The 20,616-nt window shown below is 38.9% G+C and overlaps 1 protein-coding gene across 23 annotated transcripts in view; it reads right to left on the bottom strand.

Moving 5' to 3' along the window:
• celf2 (cugbp, Elav-like family member 2) overlaps nucleotides 1-20,616 on the bottom strand; it is a 198,404-nt gene that overhangs the window by 31,271 nt on the left and 146,517 nt on the right. For all 23 annotated transcript variants that reach the window (XM_049473836.1, XM_007234989.4, XM_022671581.2 and 20 more), the window contains 4 exons: nucleotides 20,104-20,186; nucleotides 12,807-12,855; nucleotides 12,080-12,214; nucleotides 7,227-7,306 (listed from right to left, as the gene is read on the bottom strand). In XM_049473836.1, the coding sequence (XP_049329793.1) occupies nucleotides 7,227-7,306; nucleotides 12,080-12,214; nucleotides 12,807-12,855; nucleotides 20,104-20,186 (347 nt within the window). The remainder of the gene's footprint in view (nucleotides 1-7,226; nucleotides 7,307-12,079; nucleotides 12,215-12,806; nucleotides 12,856-20,103; nucleotides 20,187-20,616) is intronic.

Raw genomic sequence — 20,616 nt, 5'->3', positions numbered from 1 at the left:
TTTATTTTAACTCCATTATTTTAGAAACTATTTGTTTTATTAATTCGTTTACAATAAAGATTATTTATATATAAGGAGAAGTACAGTCCTCTAATAATCCTGACTAACCAGTAATTATTATTTCAGCGCAGCTGATGCTGCGAATATCCTTAAACAGTTTTAGTCCTGCCCTTTTTCATTTAGTCTAAAAATAATTTAAATACTGAAAATATCAAGTGTTAATTTGATTTTATTTACTTAGATTTTCGTTTCTGAAGAAGAGACGTCAGTTATTTTATACTAGAGCTTATAGATAGGGCTTGCCTTGCATAGTCAGGGCGCATTCCAAATGCACTCCTGCCATCAACGCTAAGCATAGTTTCGTTTGGAGAGAAATGCTACAACACCGATGCAGTTGAAATTCTATTCTTTTTCAGTAAATGAAGCAACATCACAGATTACTAATCATGAGAGAAAATATAGACTTTGGGACACTGGATTGTAAAAATGGATGCCTTACCCGTTGAAAGTCTTGCTCACTCTTGAAACCTTGCGCTGCGTTCCAAGTAGCTGCCCGCAGATGTGCCGGATTAAAATCGGCGTGGCCAAATAAGAAAATCGGCCGATGCCGATTGATAAAAAAATAACAAAAATCGGCCGATTAAATCGGCTGGCCAATCGATCGGTCGGCCTCTAATTGGCTTGGTCAAAGTCCTGATGTTAATCCAATTGAGATGCTGTGGAAGGACCTGAAGCTGATATCTGATGATATGTTAGGTCACATTTATGCAGAAATATAAACAATTCTATTGTACAGCTGACTGTAATACAAATGAACACAGTTTACATATTATTGTGCAATAATGTATATTCGATACTTCTTTGATCAATCTTGTATAACGAAGTCTGCACAATACTGTATATTATTATCAACATTGTATAGCTAATATTATACAAATAATACTGTAGAATACCGTCTATTAGGTATAGCAACTACTGTATGTGTACTACTATGTAACTAATAGCGCATGACACTATATTATTGTATTATGAGTGCTGTACAGTATTGTATAACTCATAAAATACATGACTGATAAATACTGTCCAATAACATTTAACTAATATTTTGTAATTAGTTTTACATAACTAATCCTGTATGATACTCTACACATCTAATAAGACTAATTTTAAATTTCAACATATAATTATACCCATAAAATCAATTGCATAACAGGAAATGTTATGATGCAGTGTGTACTTTTCTAAACATCTATAATCAAATAGCAAAATTTAAAACATTTTTAAACATGCCTTACACTGCCGCCACACTAAGGCCTGAGTGTCACAGACAGAGGTGTGTGCATATGACAGGGTGGTTAAAATGTGTGCGTGTGACACATTCACAGAGTCAACGTCACGCTACTCGTTCCATCTGGGAAAGTGATTTTCTCTCTTTTAGAGGAGAGATAAAAATACAGAAATGAGATGTGCTGGAGGTGTCAGTCAAGTGATGCCATCTCAGGGCATGCATCTCAAGAGACCTACAAAATCTCATTACTCTCACTCTCTCTCCCTCACTTGTGCGCGCACGCACGCACACACACACACACACACACACAATCTGCTCACTCAGTCTACCTTCTCTCTAACAAACATGTCGTCACTGTCCCACAAAAACCTTGTATCTGCATTTTTGTCGTTTTTCACTTTCTGACAATGTAATCCTGTTTTGATGGCACCGGAATTATTTGATGAATGGACCAATAGAAATTCTTCAAAATGATTGGAAAATAAAATCTTTTTACATTGATGTCTATTGAAATTTAAGTTTAAGTTTTTACCTTCTCTTGTAAAGGTCCCATTTTGGACATATAAGGACTTTGTGTAACAGGTATGATATACAAATGTAAAAAAAAATGGTACCACTTTAAAATAAGACTACCCTTATGAAGGATTTGTAAATGGTTTATAAATTAGATTATTAAGTATTATTGATTAGGTTGTAAATGCCTTGATAAGCAGTTACAACACATTAATTGAAAAGGCAGCAGTGAACAGTCATTTAATTAATAGTAAATTAAAAAGTTAAACATTCTTACAAACATATTAATATGACAGGTTTAATGCTGATTGATGGAAAACACAAAGTAAGATCAGGATCTAGAAAGATCTGAGGTTTGACACTAGAAATGAGTGTGGAATCACTACTTGCCATTTCTATCTATGTTGTTTATCTATTTATTATCTGCTTATTAATGAGTTTTAAAGTATTTGCAGCCGAATTAATAACCATTAATAATCTCTATTGTAAACCATTCATAAACTCTTTATAAAGGTAGTCTTATTTTAAGTGGTACCAAAAAAATTGACCTATGATTTCCTTTATCATATCTGATATAATTCATATCTGATTATTCAACGTAAATGGTTGTTACTGTAATAACTGTAATTTCCCCCTGGGATCAATAAAGTATTTCTAATCTAATCTAATCTAATATACATTATATGGACAAAAGCACTGGAACATGTAATAGTTTATAGTTTTTTTTGTTTTTTTAAATCAAGGGTTTTAAAAAATATTATGCTTTTGTTGGAGTAACTGTCTCTAATGTCCAGGATTGGATTGAATCTGCTGCCCATACTTTCCACAGTAGCTATGCAAACTGTGTGTGTGTGTGTGTGTGCATTTGCACATCTGTGTCAGCAGTAGCTGGATGGCTTTATTAGAGGGAGTGTCCACAAAAATTGGACCTGTAGTATATTTGAGATTCCTGCAGTGTAATAATTACATAATTAACTACTTTGCATCATTATGAATTTATAGTAATAGAATGGAAAAGTACATCAATAATTGTTAATTGTTTATTTAAATTACGTCTGTATCAAATATGATGCAAAATAAACATTCTTAATTCAAAATGTTATCTCATTTATTTTTAATAATTGTCCAGAAGCTCAAATAAACACTACATTTTTGGCAATTATTTAATGCAACAGTTTGGCCCCTCTTTACACACTAACACAAACACACACACAAACACACACACGCACAAACACACACACGCACAAGCACACACTTTCAGATAGAATACTTTTAGGATAGAAACTGTGTGTGCTTTTTTTGTGAATTAGAGTAGAAAATGTGGATGAGGATGGATTGCTGATTTAATAGGACACACACACAAAACCCAGAAACAATACAATAACACACGCGTACAGCTGAATACACACAAAGAAGGGAGAGAAAATGAGAGAGAAACAGAAGAGATTAAACAGACAGACGTGTCTGCAAAGACGACAGCCGTAAAAATAGGCCTGAGAGAGTACACTAAAAAAAAAAAACACACATCCTAAAGAGTGTGTGCGCGCATGTTTCCCTGTCACATCCGTTTTCATTAAGTCCTGACATTCAGAGAGGCCACAAATTCCTCTGTATGAAATGCAGCACTGAAAATATACAGCGACCCAGAATAAATCTAGCTGCACTCATTTATACAGCCTGATTCACACATACACACATATACACTTGAATGATAATGTTTTCCTTTATGAACAGGTTAAGAAATTATTATTTTGGTGGTAGAACTTCAGACCAAGCAGGAGTTTCTGCTAGTTTTTGGGGCACTGCTGTGAGAGTTTGATTGCATTCAAATGGTAAGGTCAAGATCTTATATTAAACTTCACCTCATCCCAAATTCCCAAGCTCATCCCAAATGTATTAACTGGAGATCCATCATTTCAGAGAACACAGTTCCAAAAAGTGGTGATTTTATATCATTGTGTTCATGTAAATGAATCATTATAGAGTCTAGTATATACATTTATAGTTCTCACCATATCAGTAACTGGTTTTGTAGAAAAGAGCCCAATAATGGTAAATCAGCTGAGCTGCTTTATAATATAATTGATATAATTGAACACAATCTATTTTTAACTTTTTTTTTGTTTACCTGCAACTGTTCTGCAACACTCCCTCACTTCTGAAAGAAATTACTTAGTACCCTGTGTGTGTTTTATTATATTATCAATAAAAGCAGCAATTTTGTGAGATACAAAATGTTACTCTCCACAAAGTCCTCACAAACACTAACTAAATGGATAGTGTGATCGGACTAATTGTGAGGTCAGTCCCTATAAAGATATAAAAGCAAGCACACCTTGGCTGTTCTCACTGCTATAGATATTTATACGTTATTATACTGGACAAAGACTTCAATATATTTGTGAATGTAATCTGCTGTACGTAATTACTCCTAATTGCCATAATTTCTTTCCTTTAGCCAGTTTCTCGTCTCTTCAGCAGAATTTGTCACAATCGCTGATCTCTGATTGGCTAATTGAAGGTTTTTAAAGGATACATTTTGGTTGTCTGAAGTCATAATGATGGGTTATTAGGGTTAATGGACATCAGAAATCGTGCAGCACAATGATGGAACACACTAAGACACACACACACACACACACACACACACACACACACACATACACACACACACACACATACACACACACACACACACATCTCATCTCAAAAGGCAGTAGCAAATATAGACTAAAGCCTTAAGGCTACAGCAAATAATGAGTATATGCATAATTCTGCATTAAAATACGCTATATGTCCAAAAGCATTTAATCTCATATTAAGGGTATACATAAGAAGGTTGCCTCACTTTATGCCCCTCTTGCCCATGCTTGTCAGTGGGCACAAAATACACTGCCTCAACTATAAGACTTTACAGTAGATATTAAAACGTTGCTGCTTGTGCATTTGCTTACATTCATTCTGATAAGATCATCAATGTTATTAAGCTCATTGCTATCTTACACACCACACACAGTCTATTTCACGCCTTGCGCCTGCACCACTAAAAAATAGTGTTTAGGATAAATCTGCATGCTTATCACTTGAAGACCCCCCACTCAGTACACTTACTGTCACACCTTTAGCCTTTATATGTCTAGTGTGTTTAATTTTCTGTTTCTTCTGTTTCTGACCTGTGTTTAATTCTGTTTAGTTTTCTTCTCCCATGTGCTGTTTGTGATATTGTCCTGTCTCCGCCTTAGCCCCGCCCTGTCATCTGTAATCCCTCCTGTCTCATTTGTAACCACACCCCCTTGTTACTTCCACAGTTGCCTCTTGTGTGTGGCTTTGTATAAATACCCCATGTGCTCCTTTGTTCTCTGTCGTGCTTTTTGTTTGAGCCTGTCTGAATGTTCCGTATCGGTGTTTGTTGAGCTAGTGACCTGCCGTGTTGTTGTGTAGTGTTCTGGTTTGTTTTCTTTAGTTTGCTTCTCTGTTTGCTTGTTTGTTTTAGTCTTTTATATAGTTTATACTTTTATACTGTTTGTTTCAGTAACCTTATTCTTTATAGTTCGTTCCTAGGGTTTTGTTCTTTGTTTATTTTGTTAAAAATGGAAAATAATAATGACTTGCATCTGTATCCTGCCTCCTCTCCGTTACAGTCACACAAAATCCTTGCGCTAATCCATCTTTTAAATGACAATAAAAAGAATACAGGATAAAAAACAATTCTGTTCTACTGAATGGCCTACCCGTGCACATTCACAGCGTGGTCAATTTCCTCTCCTGAGAAGCGCAAAAGAGCTGCGCTGTTAAGATCCCAACGAGCTAAAGTCAGAGTGCACCTAGCTCTTAAATGTAATGACACGGGACACATGATTGGTTTATTTTACGTTACGCCCAAAACAAACCCATTATTAATTAGGAGAATTAGTACATTCCTTTTGCATGGTTTGAACTCTAAAAGGCATATTTGTTGCGTCCTCACAATACTAAAGACACACCGACATCCTAATTGACATGTCCTAAATCAAGCTGCACAGTGTGCGATTGACAGCTGATAGGGCCAATATTGCCAATATGGCCAATAGTGTTGAATGAAGCTCCATCATCACTCCAGAGAACCCAATGACCCAATGCTAGAGAAATTTCTACCCCTTTAGTCTACGCTTGGCATCGGGCATGAAGATACTTAGAATTGTGTACCCTGTTGACCTCAGTAATGGTCAGCAGTCTTCGTTTTTTCTATGAGGCTTTACAGTGAAGCTGGATTAGATCGCATTCATCCTGAGGAGAGCATCTCTGACGAGACGTGGATGCTGTATCACTCACTCCAATTCGTCCCAAAGGTATTGGATAACCAATTTAGAGAACTAAACTGCTCAACCAATCTTGGCATTGGGCATGAAGGCTTCTGCATTAAAACCTTGTATTGTATTGGTCAGTGCTTTTCTATGGTGGATCATTCAAGCTGAATTCACTGATTTGTGGAGGCATTTGAATACTTTTGAACATAGTGTAGCAATATAAACGTAATGATACATGGCTGAAGGTTGAGATTCGATTCGATATTTAGTAACAAAAAATAAGCCACGAAGTTCACAATCCTTAGATATGTCAATGGTTTGCCTTTTCTCCAATAGGCTCTAATAGGCTACATTACTGTTTAAGGTGGCAAACAGCTTTACATTATACAAATGTTCATTGGGAAGGTTTCTTTGAGATGATGATATTATATTTTAATAGGTATAACCTTACCATTCTCATGCTCTCTCTTGCTCTCGCTCTCTCGCACACCCAGAGACCCTGCATTAGACGGCTGTCAGCGCTGAAAGTGATGTGACATTTTGACGGCTGTCGAGACTGACAGCTAAACACTATGGACCCTCTGACAGCTTGCCGGACACAAGTGTGTTATTAAAGTGTCGTAAAGTTATTAAAAGCTAAAGGCAGCCTTTAGCGTCATGCCATTAGTGTCAGGCGGCCACCCTCTGGTCAGTCAAGAAGGACCACCCCCCGACTCGAGGGGGTCTTTCCTGACTTACCAGGCGGTGACCGTGTAACGGCCCACTTCAGGTCCTGACACTAATGGCGAGGAGGAGGGTCATTAAAGTTCCCTCTTGGTACAATTGGAGTGACTGCTGTAGAAGTAGTTTTCTTTCTGTCTCTCTTTTTCTTTTGATCTGTCTCTTGCAATGTCTCTCTATCGCTCTCCATAAAGTTCTACCCTACTTTGGCCTTAGTTTAAAGTGACAGACTTTTGGCTGGTACATACCGGCTGTGATATTGGCGAAGAGAAAGGAGGCAGTGGGAGACAGAAAAGAGAGATGATGGTGAGGATAGCAGAGAGGGAATTCAGTATAAGAGAGAGTGAGAGACATAAGAGAGAGATAGAGAGAGATAAAAGGTAGAGAGAGAGAGAGAGAGAGAGACGAGAGTACAGTACCTCCATGGTCTGAGACTGATGCATGGCTTTGATTGCATTCTGTGCCATTGCCCTGGTAGAAAACGTGACAAACGCACACCCTGCAGGAAGGGACGAAGAAGGGAGGGAAGGGAGGGTGTAGGGAGGGAGGGAACGAGGGAGGAGAGAGGTGGAGGAGGAGAAGGAAGAGGAGGAGAGACAAGAGAAAAAACAAAACAAGACAAAAGGGTTGGACAGGTCGTTATAAAGCCATAAAACAGAGATTGTACAAAGAAGAAGGCAGAGTAAACAGTCAACATTCAACAGAACAGTCAACATTCAACTGTACCTTTAAACACTGTAACAGTGAACACTGAACACAGTCAACAAACACAATCAGCAAGTATACATCAATATCCCCCATGTATGAGTATGAGTTCAGAGCCGTGTTGTCAGATTGTGGTGAGAATTGGACCATGAAGTTTGGGTAGAACGCCAAATTTTAAACTCACACACAAACAAATGTACAGTCCTGTGCAAAAAATGATCAAAGCTCATTATCTGGGCAGTAATTAATTATTTACTCATTTAATTACTTAAATAAGATAAATAAAGATATCAGTCATACAAAATGTAGTGTTTTTTTGCATACCTGTGTTCATTAAAACATCTCCAAAAGTCTAGTAGCATTACTATGGGTGTGCAGTGCAAAGTAATATTACATATAGTATAAAAAAACTCCATGAAGGGCATAATGAGCCTGAACTCATGTTCTCATAGTAGGAGCCTAATGATAAATAGTGTGAGGTTCAGATTTGATTAGACATTAAGGAAAATAAGCCATTCATTTTACAACCTATAGAACTGATGAGGGTTTGTCTTGTCTCCACCCACTTTTGTAATTATGCTCTCTCTCACCTCTCTCTCCCTCTCTCTCCCCCTATCTCTCTCTCCCTCCCTACGTACAACTATAATTATGTTCATGGTGTATCTAATCCTTATAGGCACCCTATAAATGTAACAATGAAACAAATATTGCTACAGAATTATTCTACCAGAGACACCATAGCAACCACTTTTTTTGGCATTATGGCAAAAGTGCTGTTCAGTCATCCCAGAGGGCATTCTACAATGCTTTTGTGACCAATTTTGTGCCTTAAAACTTAACAAAATGTAATTCTAAAATAATAAAATAATACATATAATTATAAAGAAAACAGGATGAGTATTAATTAAAAGAATAAACTTAATTAATATAAAGATCTTTTTTTCTGTTCCACTACTCTTTTTACTTTGCATGCCTTTTAATTTGTGGCCTAATTTAACTGATTTAATGACATGTACTAAAGCCCACCCTCATGTACATGCAATAAGAATATACTTAAAATGTGTAGTAAGCATGTACACACGCACACACACCATTACACTATTTAAACAGATCCCCTCCACACACACACACACTATTCACACAGTAGAGTCTCCATTTGCATTTTTATGTGTCTGATAGAGAGCCCCCCTCCAAACACTCTAAAAACGACGGCAGTGAAATGCAATCTCCTGCCTGTTCCTGCCCTAATCATGACAAATGATCCCATGAGGCCGAATGGTGCTGGAGCCTAGCCTGCAGGGGCTGCTGGGAAATGGAGTCTTTAGTCTTTAAGCTGAAACGCAGGTGGCAGGGAAAGGAACAGGCCATATGGAGGCATGCTGGAAACCTGGCACTGTCTGAGCAGTCTGCTCTACTGTACACACACACACACACACAGACAGAAGTAGCAAGTCTAGGTCAATAAGTAAGATATTTCTGCAGTCTTAGAAAGAAAAGACTCCAGGAGAACACTGAAGGAAGGTAGAATGGAAGCAGCAAATAGCAAGAACAAAAACGAACTGAAAGAAAAAATGTAATAGGATAGAATGGGATGGAGTGGATGGAAATGCCAAAAACATTTTTAAATAGCATGAAACACAGTTACAGAAATTACAGATAATTTTGATACATGGCTGGAGGTTGAGATTCAATTCAATATTTAATAACAAAAAAATAAGCCATGAAGTTCACAATCTATAGAATTGTCAAGGGTTTGCCTCTTTTCCAATAGGCTCACAGACAATAGAATACGGTGCTCTGGAGCAGATAAATACAGCAGAGGAATGGAATAGAGGGGTATAAAGTCCCCGGCATTGAGCTGTGGAGCAGTGAAACTGTGTTCTCAGGAAAAGTTGAGCTCTATTCAATATTTTTGGGTTGAGTTATTGATGAGGAGGGGTGGTGATCATCCAATGTTCTCAACAACCTGCAGTCAAATGCAATCAAATCCTCATCAATGCTCCAAAACCATTAAAAAAAGTTGCTCCAAAAAAGGCATGATAAACTATTTTTAATATCCTTAATTTTAGAGTGCCAATACTTTTGTCCATAAAGTGTATATTTCTGAAATCTTAGCAAGCAAGCCTACAGGAAAGGATTAATGGAATGTAGAATAAAAGCAAGATTGGGAGCAAAGAAATAAAAAAAAAATGATATCGGGTAATCACAAATGATAGAAAAATAGTAAGCAAAAATAGAAAATAGCAAGCAAAGGAAGAAAGAAAGAAATATTGAAAAGCATATAGAAAACGGCAAAAATTAATTAAAAAGAACGACTGCGAGAAAAAGTGTCTGCTAAAAAGATTATTCCTGTCATTCTGCTCTGTGTTCAGCAGGAGGCGCTGTCTGTCCACTTCATCAGCTCTCTACACTGCTCTACACTTTCAGTCTCTCTCTCTCTCTCTGCCCTCTCTCCTCCTCTGCGACCCGTTTTTGTGTTTTCCTGAGAGAGTGCGGCCACTCCGTTGTGGACCAATGAAAGGGTGTTTATTTTGGGCCTGTTTAATTAGTGCCATCATTAAAGTGGGTTTAGACTCTAAAGAAGCGATCTGTGTGTTTTGGCAAAAGCTGAGAACCCTCCTGAGACATGTTCTCCTGGGAGTAAACACTGAAAAAAAAACTTTTCTTTTATTTTTACTCCAAACTTTAAGACTCAGAGTCCTCATTTTTCCTGCTGTCCTGCACCAAGCTCTGCTCCAAACAGACCAGACATGAGGATGGGGGGATACGAGAGAGTGGAACGGGAGAGAAGCGCGTTCCTGCAGAGCTACCTTTTCATTATCTGCTCTGACTGTTTGCAGCAGACAGCAGGTATAAATATATGATGGGCCACATGGTGTCATCAGAAAAAGAAAGAGAGAGAAAGACTGAGGGAAAGAGAGAGAGAGAGCGAGAGAGAGAGAGAGAGAGAGAGAGAGACGATACAGATAAATAGGTTAAGAGAGAAAGAAGAGATATAGATGGAGAGAGAAAGAGAGAGAGAGGGAGAGTTTGAAGTAAGTGGGGTAGGTCCCCAGGCGTAGAACTCACATGTGGCGTGATCTATATTTTATTAATAAACTCTATGGTGATTGATAGACCTCTGAAAGAGTCAGAATTAAAAAGGGAGAGAGAGAGAATGAGAACGTGGAAGAGCGAGAGGAAAATGAGAATGAGCAAACAGAGAGATGGATAATGATGAAGCTAGGGGAAGATTGAGAGACACAAGAAAAGAAGGGACAGGGAGACAGAGAGAGTGAGGGTAGAGAAGTAGAGAGAAAGATAGAATGGGCAAGAGAGGAAGACAAAGATATGAATAGAATTAGAGAGAAAAGAAGCCAGAGAAAATGGGAGGGTGAAAGACAGAGAATGGGGTTGGGAAAGTGAGACATAAGAAGAGGTGAGAGACAGACAGAAATAGAATGAGATAGAACATGATGGGAATGGGGAAATTAGGAGAAAGAGAGCAAGGAGAGAATGGGAAAGAGAGCAAAAGAGTTAGAAAAGGAGAGATAGAGACAAAAATTATGGGAGAGTAAGAAAGGGAGACAAAGAAAATGAGGTAAAAAAAGAAAGAAAGGAATGACAAGGTACTTTTACTCTCACAGAGCTGAGTTTGCTCCCCAGGCTGTGAGGGACCGCCTTGGTGGGTCTGCTCCCCTCTACACTTGTTTACTCATCTGTTTATTCAGTCCTTCCTGTTCCTGGGTTCTGGGGAGGGGTGGGGTTCTGCAGAGCGAACATCCCCTCCGTGAGGACCGCTCAAATATATCTCTCAGCATGAGCTCACAGAGCCAGCTCATCTCACACCGAATTAAAATATTCATGAGACCCAGAGAGAGAAGGGAGGGGGGGGTATGAGGAGAGGGGGGGGCGGTATATTATGGAATATGAAAGAAACAATGAGCAACCACTTGTCTGTACCTGCAACTTTAGATCTGTCTACCTATCTATTGACCAATCTGTCTATCTACTGATCGCTCGGTCTGTCTGTCTGTCTACCCATCTATCCACCCATTAATTTGTCTGAACAATGTATATATGAAAATTTTGAAAAAGCTAATAAATCTGAGGACTAATGCGGTATTCCAGTGTGTGTTGTATGATTTACGCTGTATTGTGTAAGTGGGAGGCTGCACAGAAACTGGGCTCCATGCAACTAGTTCACCCTGTAAACCCAGCCTGAAGCCATGTTCTCAATATCGATCTACATCTCCAGCTCCAGCCTGCTTAACAGACGAGAAACACAAAGACTCGTGAATCTCACAACTTTCCCCTCACTTTCGCACCACAGATCCAGGCTGGCGCCAGTCCAGCAACGAACTGCTTTAGTCAGAACTCATACCTCCTGATAAATGGGGGGATGGTTTAGCTGGAGGCAACCGAAAGTTCAAATACAGTCCAGAAGAAACTAGAACAGTGCCCAAGACGTCCACACTTCTTGAGCACATTTCTCAGTCATGGGTTTATGAATAGACAGACTATATGGTTGTCAGTCCGTGTGTGTGTTTGTTTGTATGTGTATGTGTGTGTTGGGTGTGCCTGTTACCTCGGCTGAGTCCGTCTGGTCCTCTCAGGATGCGACACTCCTCAATCTGGCCGAAAGCGGAAAACATAACCCGGATATCGTTCTCGTTACACTTCTTCGACACCATCCCAATAAACAACTTCCTGTCCTCCACCGCTGATAAAGAGAGAGAGAGAGGAAACGTACAGTGAGACTGGTTGTTAAAGAGGCTAACAGAAACAACAAGGGTGGGTTACAGGTGGATGGATGGATAGATGGATGGATAAAAGATTATTGTGTGAGAAAGCATTAAATAAAAAAAAACTGTGTGTGTGTGTGTGTGATTGGTGTTTAATGAGCAGAGTGTGTGTCTCTGTTGCGGCTGTAGATAAACACACTGCTGCACTCTGGGAAATCAATAGCTCACTTGTTTATTCTGCTGTTTGAATTGTTTGTGCATTTAACAGCAATGGGATGAGCTCAGCATAAGAGCTGTTTCCGAGCTTTTCCTCCTCTTACACACACACACACACACGCACACTAACACACCACTTTGGAAGAAGATTAGCTGCTCTCAGCAGTGTAATTAATTTACTCACAGAAAATATGAAAATATGAGAAACGTCAGAGTGAGGTGAGCACACACACACACACACACACACACACACACACACACATGTTGATGGGTGGCAGCATGAAGCAATCCATGGTATTAAAGTTCAGATGTAATTATCATATTTAATACACACACAAACCACCAAACACTTACCATTAGATTTCTCGCTATCTGCAGGCTTCATCTGAATGGGATGGTGCATCTGTAAGACAGGACACACACACCAGTTACAAATACACACTACTAAACACACATACAAATACAACAGAATATAACACACACATACACACAAAGATATATACATGTTGAGTCAGATATTAAACAGTATTTTATACAATCAAAACTCAGTTTTACCTGCAAGTTTAAGTTAAGACCACACACTCCAGCAAAGTAACAGTAAAAGAAATGAAACATTAAAGCAGCATTATGTAAGACTTGGGTTTTTGCTCCTGGCGTCCCCTCCGGATGGGGAATATAATATAATATAATATAATATAATTCACCTTTGCTTTTACTGTATTGAATACAAATCTCACTTTAAGCACCCCCTCATGGACAGCTGTACACATGGATTTGTTGACAAGCTGAAATATTAAAGGATTTTACACTAATATGGTTATGCAGCGATACACAACTCTGGAGAGAGGTCTTGTACAGCTCCACCAAGATACATGCAGTAGCAGCATTCCAGCCCAGAGTGAGAATTATGGAGCCTCCATCCTCTCTATAACAGTCAGTGAAGCAGCAAAATAAACCTGTGATGTGTCAGAGTAAGTACCTTTATTGTATCGTATTTTTAGCACTATAAGGCACACCAAATTTTAAGGCACATTGTGCTACACCAGTAAGGAACAGGGGTGTCGCCATGTTCAGCAGGTCTCGCTGCGGGTTGGTGGTGGAGGGCTAACTAAGCTAAGTAAAGCTAAGCTAAAGTAAGTAAACAAAACTATAATTCTTAAAAAACATTTTCTTTTAAAGCAAAACGAGCTCTGGATGTTAATCTACACAGATTTCTCTACTAAACACTGTTTATTTGGGTGAGTAAAGTGCTTCCGTTTGTTTACTGTAAGCTTCCACTAAGGTTGGGTGCAGCAGCATTAGCATTAGCGGTTAACTGCTAAAGCTAACTGCAAGCCTGACAGCGCTACACTGCGGAGTGTTCCGGTAAGCCAGGGTACAATATTAGTTAGCGTTTCATCCCACTTAGCTTGTTTCAACTCTGTAAATACGCAGGCTATAGTCTTATTATATACTCACTTAGCGCAGTTAGCGCTAATGCTAATACTGCTCCAGCCCAGGTGCTGGAGAACTAAACTGAAACTCCTGTATAATGCTGCACTTCAGCAAAGTGGCTTTACTGTTCCTCACAATTTTAAGTGCGCCTTATAATGTGAAAAATACGGTAAGTGATATTGTTACCGTTAATGTATTATTGGTGTCAGAAAAAAAATAGAACAACAATAAAAGAAAAAATCCTTCTTATCTTAAAATGGCAGTCATGTTGTAGCCTTTTTATTGATCCTTTCAACATGAGGTTTTGATCCAATTTAAGTTCAACAATTGCTACATTTACAATATGAGAAAACACTCATTTAAGTGTATTCTGAGTGTATGTATTGCAGGTATTGAGCAATCTGAGTAACTGGATGCTTCATAACAGAGACAGTTGTGTGTGTGTGTGTGTGTGTGTGTGTGTGTGTGTGTGTGGCTTTAGCTGCATGTTAAGCAGGCCTGCTAAGCTGCTGGAGATGCTTTAGATTTATCACCTGTTCACATTTCACATTTTCACCCTTCCAGCACACACACACACACACACACACACAGAGACACAGCTACACATTCACTAAAGAGCATGCCACTAATTACAGAGATCAAGCTCTCCACCTTTAAGCATCTCCAAAGCCCATTAAATATACATGCGCACACACACATACACACAGACACACAAACACACACACACACACACACAGTTACAGGGAGAATTCTGGGTGGCAGTGTTTAGAACTATTCAGGTAGGTCAGGTTATAAACATGCAGCCATGTATCAGATATAAACATGCAGCTCTCTACACACACATGACCTCAAGAACACACACACACACACACACTGACTCAGTATGTAGTGTAAGGGATTTTGGTTTAAAGGGTCTTTGATGTGTTCTAAGCCCCTTACTAAGAACCTTCACAGAACACCCAGCAAAACCCTCCAACACACACTCGTACTCATCTCTCTCTCTCTCTCTCTCTCTCTCTGATGGTCTGCCATGGTGCCATCATCCTCCAAAGAAAGCTGATCCTCCAGGACACAAAAGTGCCAAAAGCCACACACACACACACACACACACACACAAATGAACATCATCTCTTGAGTGGAAGTATTTTATAGGTTGACGCTTTATATGAATGCACGCACATGCACACGCCACACAAGACTGACTGTGAATTAACCATAACGAATCATCATCCTCATCATCATTGCTCAGCAGAGATGCTGAACCCAGCTGCATCATGCCAAGCAACTGTGTGTGTGTGTGTGTGTGTGTGTGGTTGTATTTGTGTGTGTGTGTGTGTGTGTGAGCACTCACTGGCAACATGAACGGATCTGATTAGAGCTGCAATCAGTTGAGCTGTTGCTGTTTTAGTGTGTTTAACCCTTTCAGGCTTGTATAACTGAAACGACTCTTTATTCTTTACTTGTACAGCGTCTTTCATTTACATAAACACAGCTCAAAATAAAACACTTACGTTACGTGTCCACTAGCACTTGTCTTCAACGGATCTCTGAGCTCGCCATGTGGGCTTGGGCGTGTCTGTGCCGTTTTTGAACTCAAATAAAAAGCAACAGAAGTAGCGCTGCAACGATTAGTCTACATTTATCTACACAAAACTCTACAGTCAGTCTTTGTTAGTTCTGTACAGTTCGAACACTGACTTCTATATTAGCGGCGGTGAGTTAAATTACTGCAGACAGCTGCTGAGGTAAGTTTAAACAGGCTTCTCTCATTACTAACATTAGTTAAACTTAACGTTCGCTGGATAAGTGTTAGAGAGATACTGTACTCTGTCCACCCCATTAAAATTAAGTTATATGTTATAGTAACTACAGACTTTAATAAAAAAAAAAAAAAAAATTCTTAGACAAACAATAATTTCAGGGAGGTATCTCCCTGGAAAAAGTAAGAAAAAAAGTAAAAAATACCTAGAATCTCCTAAACATCATCTACTCTGTATGAATGTTTCCTATAATATACTGTAATTTTTTGTTTAATATAAGTACGTTAAACTATTAGAATGTACTTCAAAATTGGTCTTGGGGCCAAAACGTTTAACTCTCATTACCAGTAGGAAGTACAAATGGAAAGCATGACAAAAAATAATCGCGACTAATCGAATAATCAAACAAATAATCAGCAGATTATTCGACTACTAAAATAGTCATTAGTTGCAGCCCTAAACAGAAGTAAGCAATGATACGATTATTATTCTTTTTTAATCAACCTCATTGTTATTTGAACCACATTATATAGGCTGTTCTGTTTACGTAGTTCTCATATGTTTGTGACGTTGCAGCCTATTCTTCCCCGATTGGCTGAACGAAGCATGGCGGCCATATTTATTTGAATAAAGTTGACCTCTGTTGAACTTTTTCACCGGGCAGCAGGGCTGCGTTTGACATAATGCAACCCAGCATGCACCATGTCATGTGCTGGCTCTCTCTATTAAAATGAATAGGATGCGTTAAAGCTTAAGTGCTACTGGACACATACTGTGAAAAAACAAACATGCACCAATAACCGGGCTATCTTTTCTGTGAAAAAAGCTGTTATTATATATATATATATATTTATGAAGGGCTCAATTGCAAACTCCATTTACTATCATAATTGAGCAAATAATTATAGTATAATTGCTGTGAAAACAATTACACATGCATTTTGTTCTTCTCTCTTTTCTCTCATGCAAACACAGCATATACAGTTAATATTGACAGGCTTGTCTGTAAATCGATATAGCTTCATACTCACTGATTCGAACCCTCTTGTGTTAAACAAGAACTCGGAAGGAGAATGAAAATAAATTCATATTGATGTTCTGATTTAAAAACTACTGGGTTGATGCCTATGTTTCTACTGCTCGGACCACTGGTTTTAACAGGCAGTCTGGTGAAAAGCTGCCCACCTTAAGTCTAGCAGACACTAGGATTGGGACAGTATATCAATACAGTGATATATCGTGTTGTTTAGATAGGTGGCATTTAATATTGCTATTTATATTGAAATATAGGCGCTCTAAACTCCCTATACCAAGACTTGCCCACCAATTTCACTTACTAAGGTTACTGCTTCATTATTCCATGTGGTGGCGCTAATCAAATGAACAGGGTAAACTTGCGATGAGAAATATTGGTTCTCAAATTGGTTGACAAAATTCTGTGAACAAAACTGACAGCAGTAAATCCTGCATAATTCCTGATATTCGGTGTTTTGTCCTCTTTAGTATCACAGATGCCGTAAATATCATAAAGTTTTGTGTGGGGATATATTGCGTATTACAGAATTAAAGTATCATGATGTCATGATGTCATTATTATTGTGGGCAATGTATTGTGTTAGTGCTGGGCGATTTTCACGATTCATTTGGTTAATTCGAATTTTTAACTGTTTTAATGTGATTTTCAAAATGGAGTAATCGCGATTGGACATATTGTGACATGCGGAGACGGGGGAGCCGTGGTTTCGCCCCTCGCCATGACATGCAGCCCCTGCCTGTCCCAGCTGGTCAGCATCGGGACTGATTGAGCAGGGACTGGGACCAGCATAAAGCCTCAGCCCTCCCTCGAGAGAGATGATACTGGTGAGAGGAAGGCTGAGGAAGAACGGACCCTTAAAAGACTGGAAGTCACAAGTTAAGTGACTAGAGCCCCACTGGGCCAACATAATTATGTTTTAAGTTGTTTTGGGTTTTGGTGAACAGCACTTGAAACTTAATAAAGATACGTTTTAAGTTCACGAAATTCCTGTCTGTGTCTCTGTCCCCAGGGGCATTGTCACAATACAGACATTTAATCTTTTTAATCTAAAACATCTGAAAATGCTACTGATTTCTGAAGTGTTTATCTGTTCTACCTCGGTTAACGGTGCCTCCCACAGACCAACCCGCACATATTTTATAAACATTCAGTCCGAGGACTGAGCTCGTACTGAAAAAAGTTCCAGAGCTTTCGACACAAACACCCGGTGGGATAAAGCATCTATTTTGCTAGAAATAAATTAATAAATCGTTTCTAAAAACTGCTGCGTCATCTCTCCTTCAGTTTCTTCTGTGACTCGTTTAGTTCGTTATTTCTCAATTCTCGCGTTCTGAAGTGTAATCCGTCAGTGTGTGAGTTTCTCCGCTGTGTGTAAATGTAAATTATATATACGTAATATATATATATATATATATATATATATATATATAAAAAAAATCGGAAATCTATTTTTTTTTTTTGTGAAAAAATTTAAGATTATTTTTTAGACCATAATTGCCCAGCACTACATCATATGATGACCTAGATGGCCTAATGCCGCTGTGTTCTATCGAGTAATAGAGCTCCGTCCAGTATCTTTGAGGTGGTGATCATCCAACATCCTGATTTCACTAATGCTTTTTTCTTTTTTTTGTTGATGCAATAAAATAATAAATCAAGTAGCAATGAATGAACAGGTGTCCCAATACTTTTGTCCATATAGAGTGTATATCTAAATGCAGAGAGGAAGCGAAAGAGGGGGGAAAAAAGGAGAGATGAAAAAAAGAGCGAGCAGCTGCAGGGCACTCTTAAGGACACGTCCTAGATTAGCTCTCGTTCGTCCTTAGCTAAGAGTCAAGAACAAGAGAGGACACACACACTCACACACGCACTCATACACTTACACACAGCCTTCTGAGCGCACACTGATTAGCGGTGAGAGATTGAGGGAATTGATGCTGATCTTTTCTGTCTTTTCTTCATGTTTCAGATGCTAATGAAAACCTCTTCATTCACACAGTTAGAAAACCTGCACTGCAGGATTAGCTGATTAGCTGATTCGGGGGTTTTGGTGGATTTGTGTGTGTGTGTGTGTGTCTACACAATAGAATTAACATACTGGCTACATACTGGCTTATTTACTACTAATATGGCAAATCAAAGGCCCTATTCACACAAGGCCTTGTGTCTTGGGTGATCTGATTATCAGTGTCCATCACAAGCTACAGGTGTGGACGGGATACAGGAAAAGCATCGCAATCCGATCATTAAAACCGATCACAATCAGATGTGATCAGAGATGCGTATGACCACATTATAATTGTGGTGTGAACATTAAAATGTCTTGGGTGATAATGCCAAAATGCATAGCCGATCATGCATCTGCTTTAAGCGCTTGTGAGCGCTTAAAGCAGATGCATGATCGACTATGCATTTTGGCATTATTCCTGTCTGTGTCTCTGTCCCCAGGGGCATTGTCACAATACAGACATTTAATCTTTTTAATCTAAAACATCTGAAAATGCTACTGATTTCTGAAGTGTTCTGAAGTTATTGTCACCCAAGATGCTCCTAAAACATCTCTCAGTCAGGGTGTTTGTAAATAGTTGTGATATAATATTGATTCACCACTGCACTTATATATTGGAAGGTGTATCTAGCACCATTCCTGCCTGGCACACACTCTAATATTTGGTTGGACCGCCTTGAGCTTTAATTTGTCACGCATTTACTGCAACATTGTTTCAATAAGCTTCTGCAATGCCACAAGATTTATTTCAATCCAGTGTTGCATTAATTTTTCACCAATATCTTGATGCATTGATGATGGTAAAGTCTGACCACTGCACAAAGTCTTCTCCATGCAGCACATCCCAAAGATTCTCAATGAGGTTAAGGGTTAGGAATCACTCTTTTACAATTCCAGCACCATGAATCCTGGCATTGTCATCTTTGAATATAACTGTTCCATCATGGAGGAAAAAGCCATTGATGGAATAACCTGGTCTATATTCAGTATATTCAGGTAGTCAGCTGACCTCATTCTTTCAGCACATACTGTTGCTGAATCTAAACCTGACCAACTGCAGAATCAACCCCAGATCAACTGCTTAGTTAAATCCAGATGGCGACTTTTTTTGGTCAGGCAGTATAGCTTGATAAGGAGTGCTGTAATGCGTAAAATTGGAAGTATTGGAAGAATTGGTCGTGGACCAGTGACGAAATCAGTACCCCAGTGCCTAAAACCTTGATCTGATTCGTTCCTAAGACTTGGGATCTGTTACACCACTAATTATAGGAGTAAAATCCTACCCAATTGTACAAAATCATTGATCTACTCGGGTTTGCACAATAACAAACAAACTGCAGCATGCTTAATCAGTGACAAACAAACAAACAAGCAAATAAACAATAATGAGTAAATAGGAACTCAGAAACTCACCCCAGTTAAGGTCTTTATGTTGTGCAGTGCATTCTGGGCCTCTAGGGCAGCTTTCCGTGTGTAAAACGTGACAAAACAGCACCCTGGAGAAGAGAAAGAGAGAGAGAGAGAGAGAGAGGCAAAGAGAACATTTTAAATGAGCGGAAAACACAACTGGATTTGATCTTTTCTTTTCTTTTGGCTTCCTGCTGAGAGGGAAGAGTGTCAGTGCCAAACAACACAGAAGGAAAAAGATGGGAGAGAGAGAAAGAGAATGTGAAATAGAGTGAAAAAAAAAATGGAGAGAGGAGAGAAACTGTTGAGGGTGGGGGGCAATCAGAGCAGAACTTTATATTTGTTCTGCTTTTCCCTTTGTATAGTGCATAAAATCTGTGTGTGTGTGTGTGTGTGTGTGTGAGAGAGCGAGAGACCAACTGAGCACAATACACAGTATGCAATACAGAGACTTAAACCACATGCCCAAAATATAAAAAACAATTTTTCCAATCAATGAGTTATGATATTTTACAGCTA

This window comes from Astyanax mexicanus, chromosome 2 (genome assembly GCF_023375975.1).
Source record: "Astyanax mexicanus isolate ESR-SI-001 chromosome 2, AstMex3_surface, whole genome shotgun sequence".
Taxonomy (NCBI): Eukaryota; Metazoa; Chordata; class Actinopteri; order Characiformes; family Acestrorhamphidae; genus Astyanax; species Astyanax mexicanus.
Note: the sequence above shows the minus strand (reverse complement) of the source record. Positions and strands in the feature narration are given on the sequence as shown.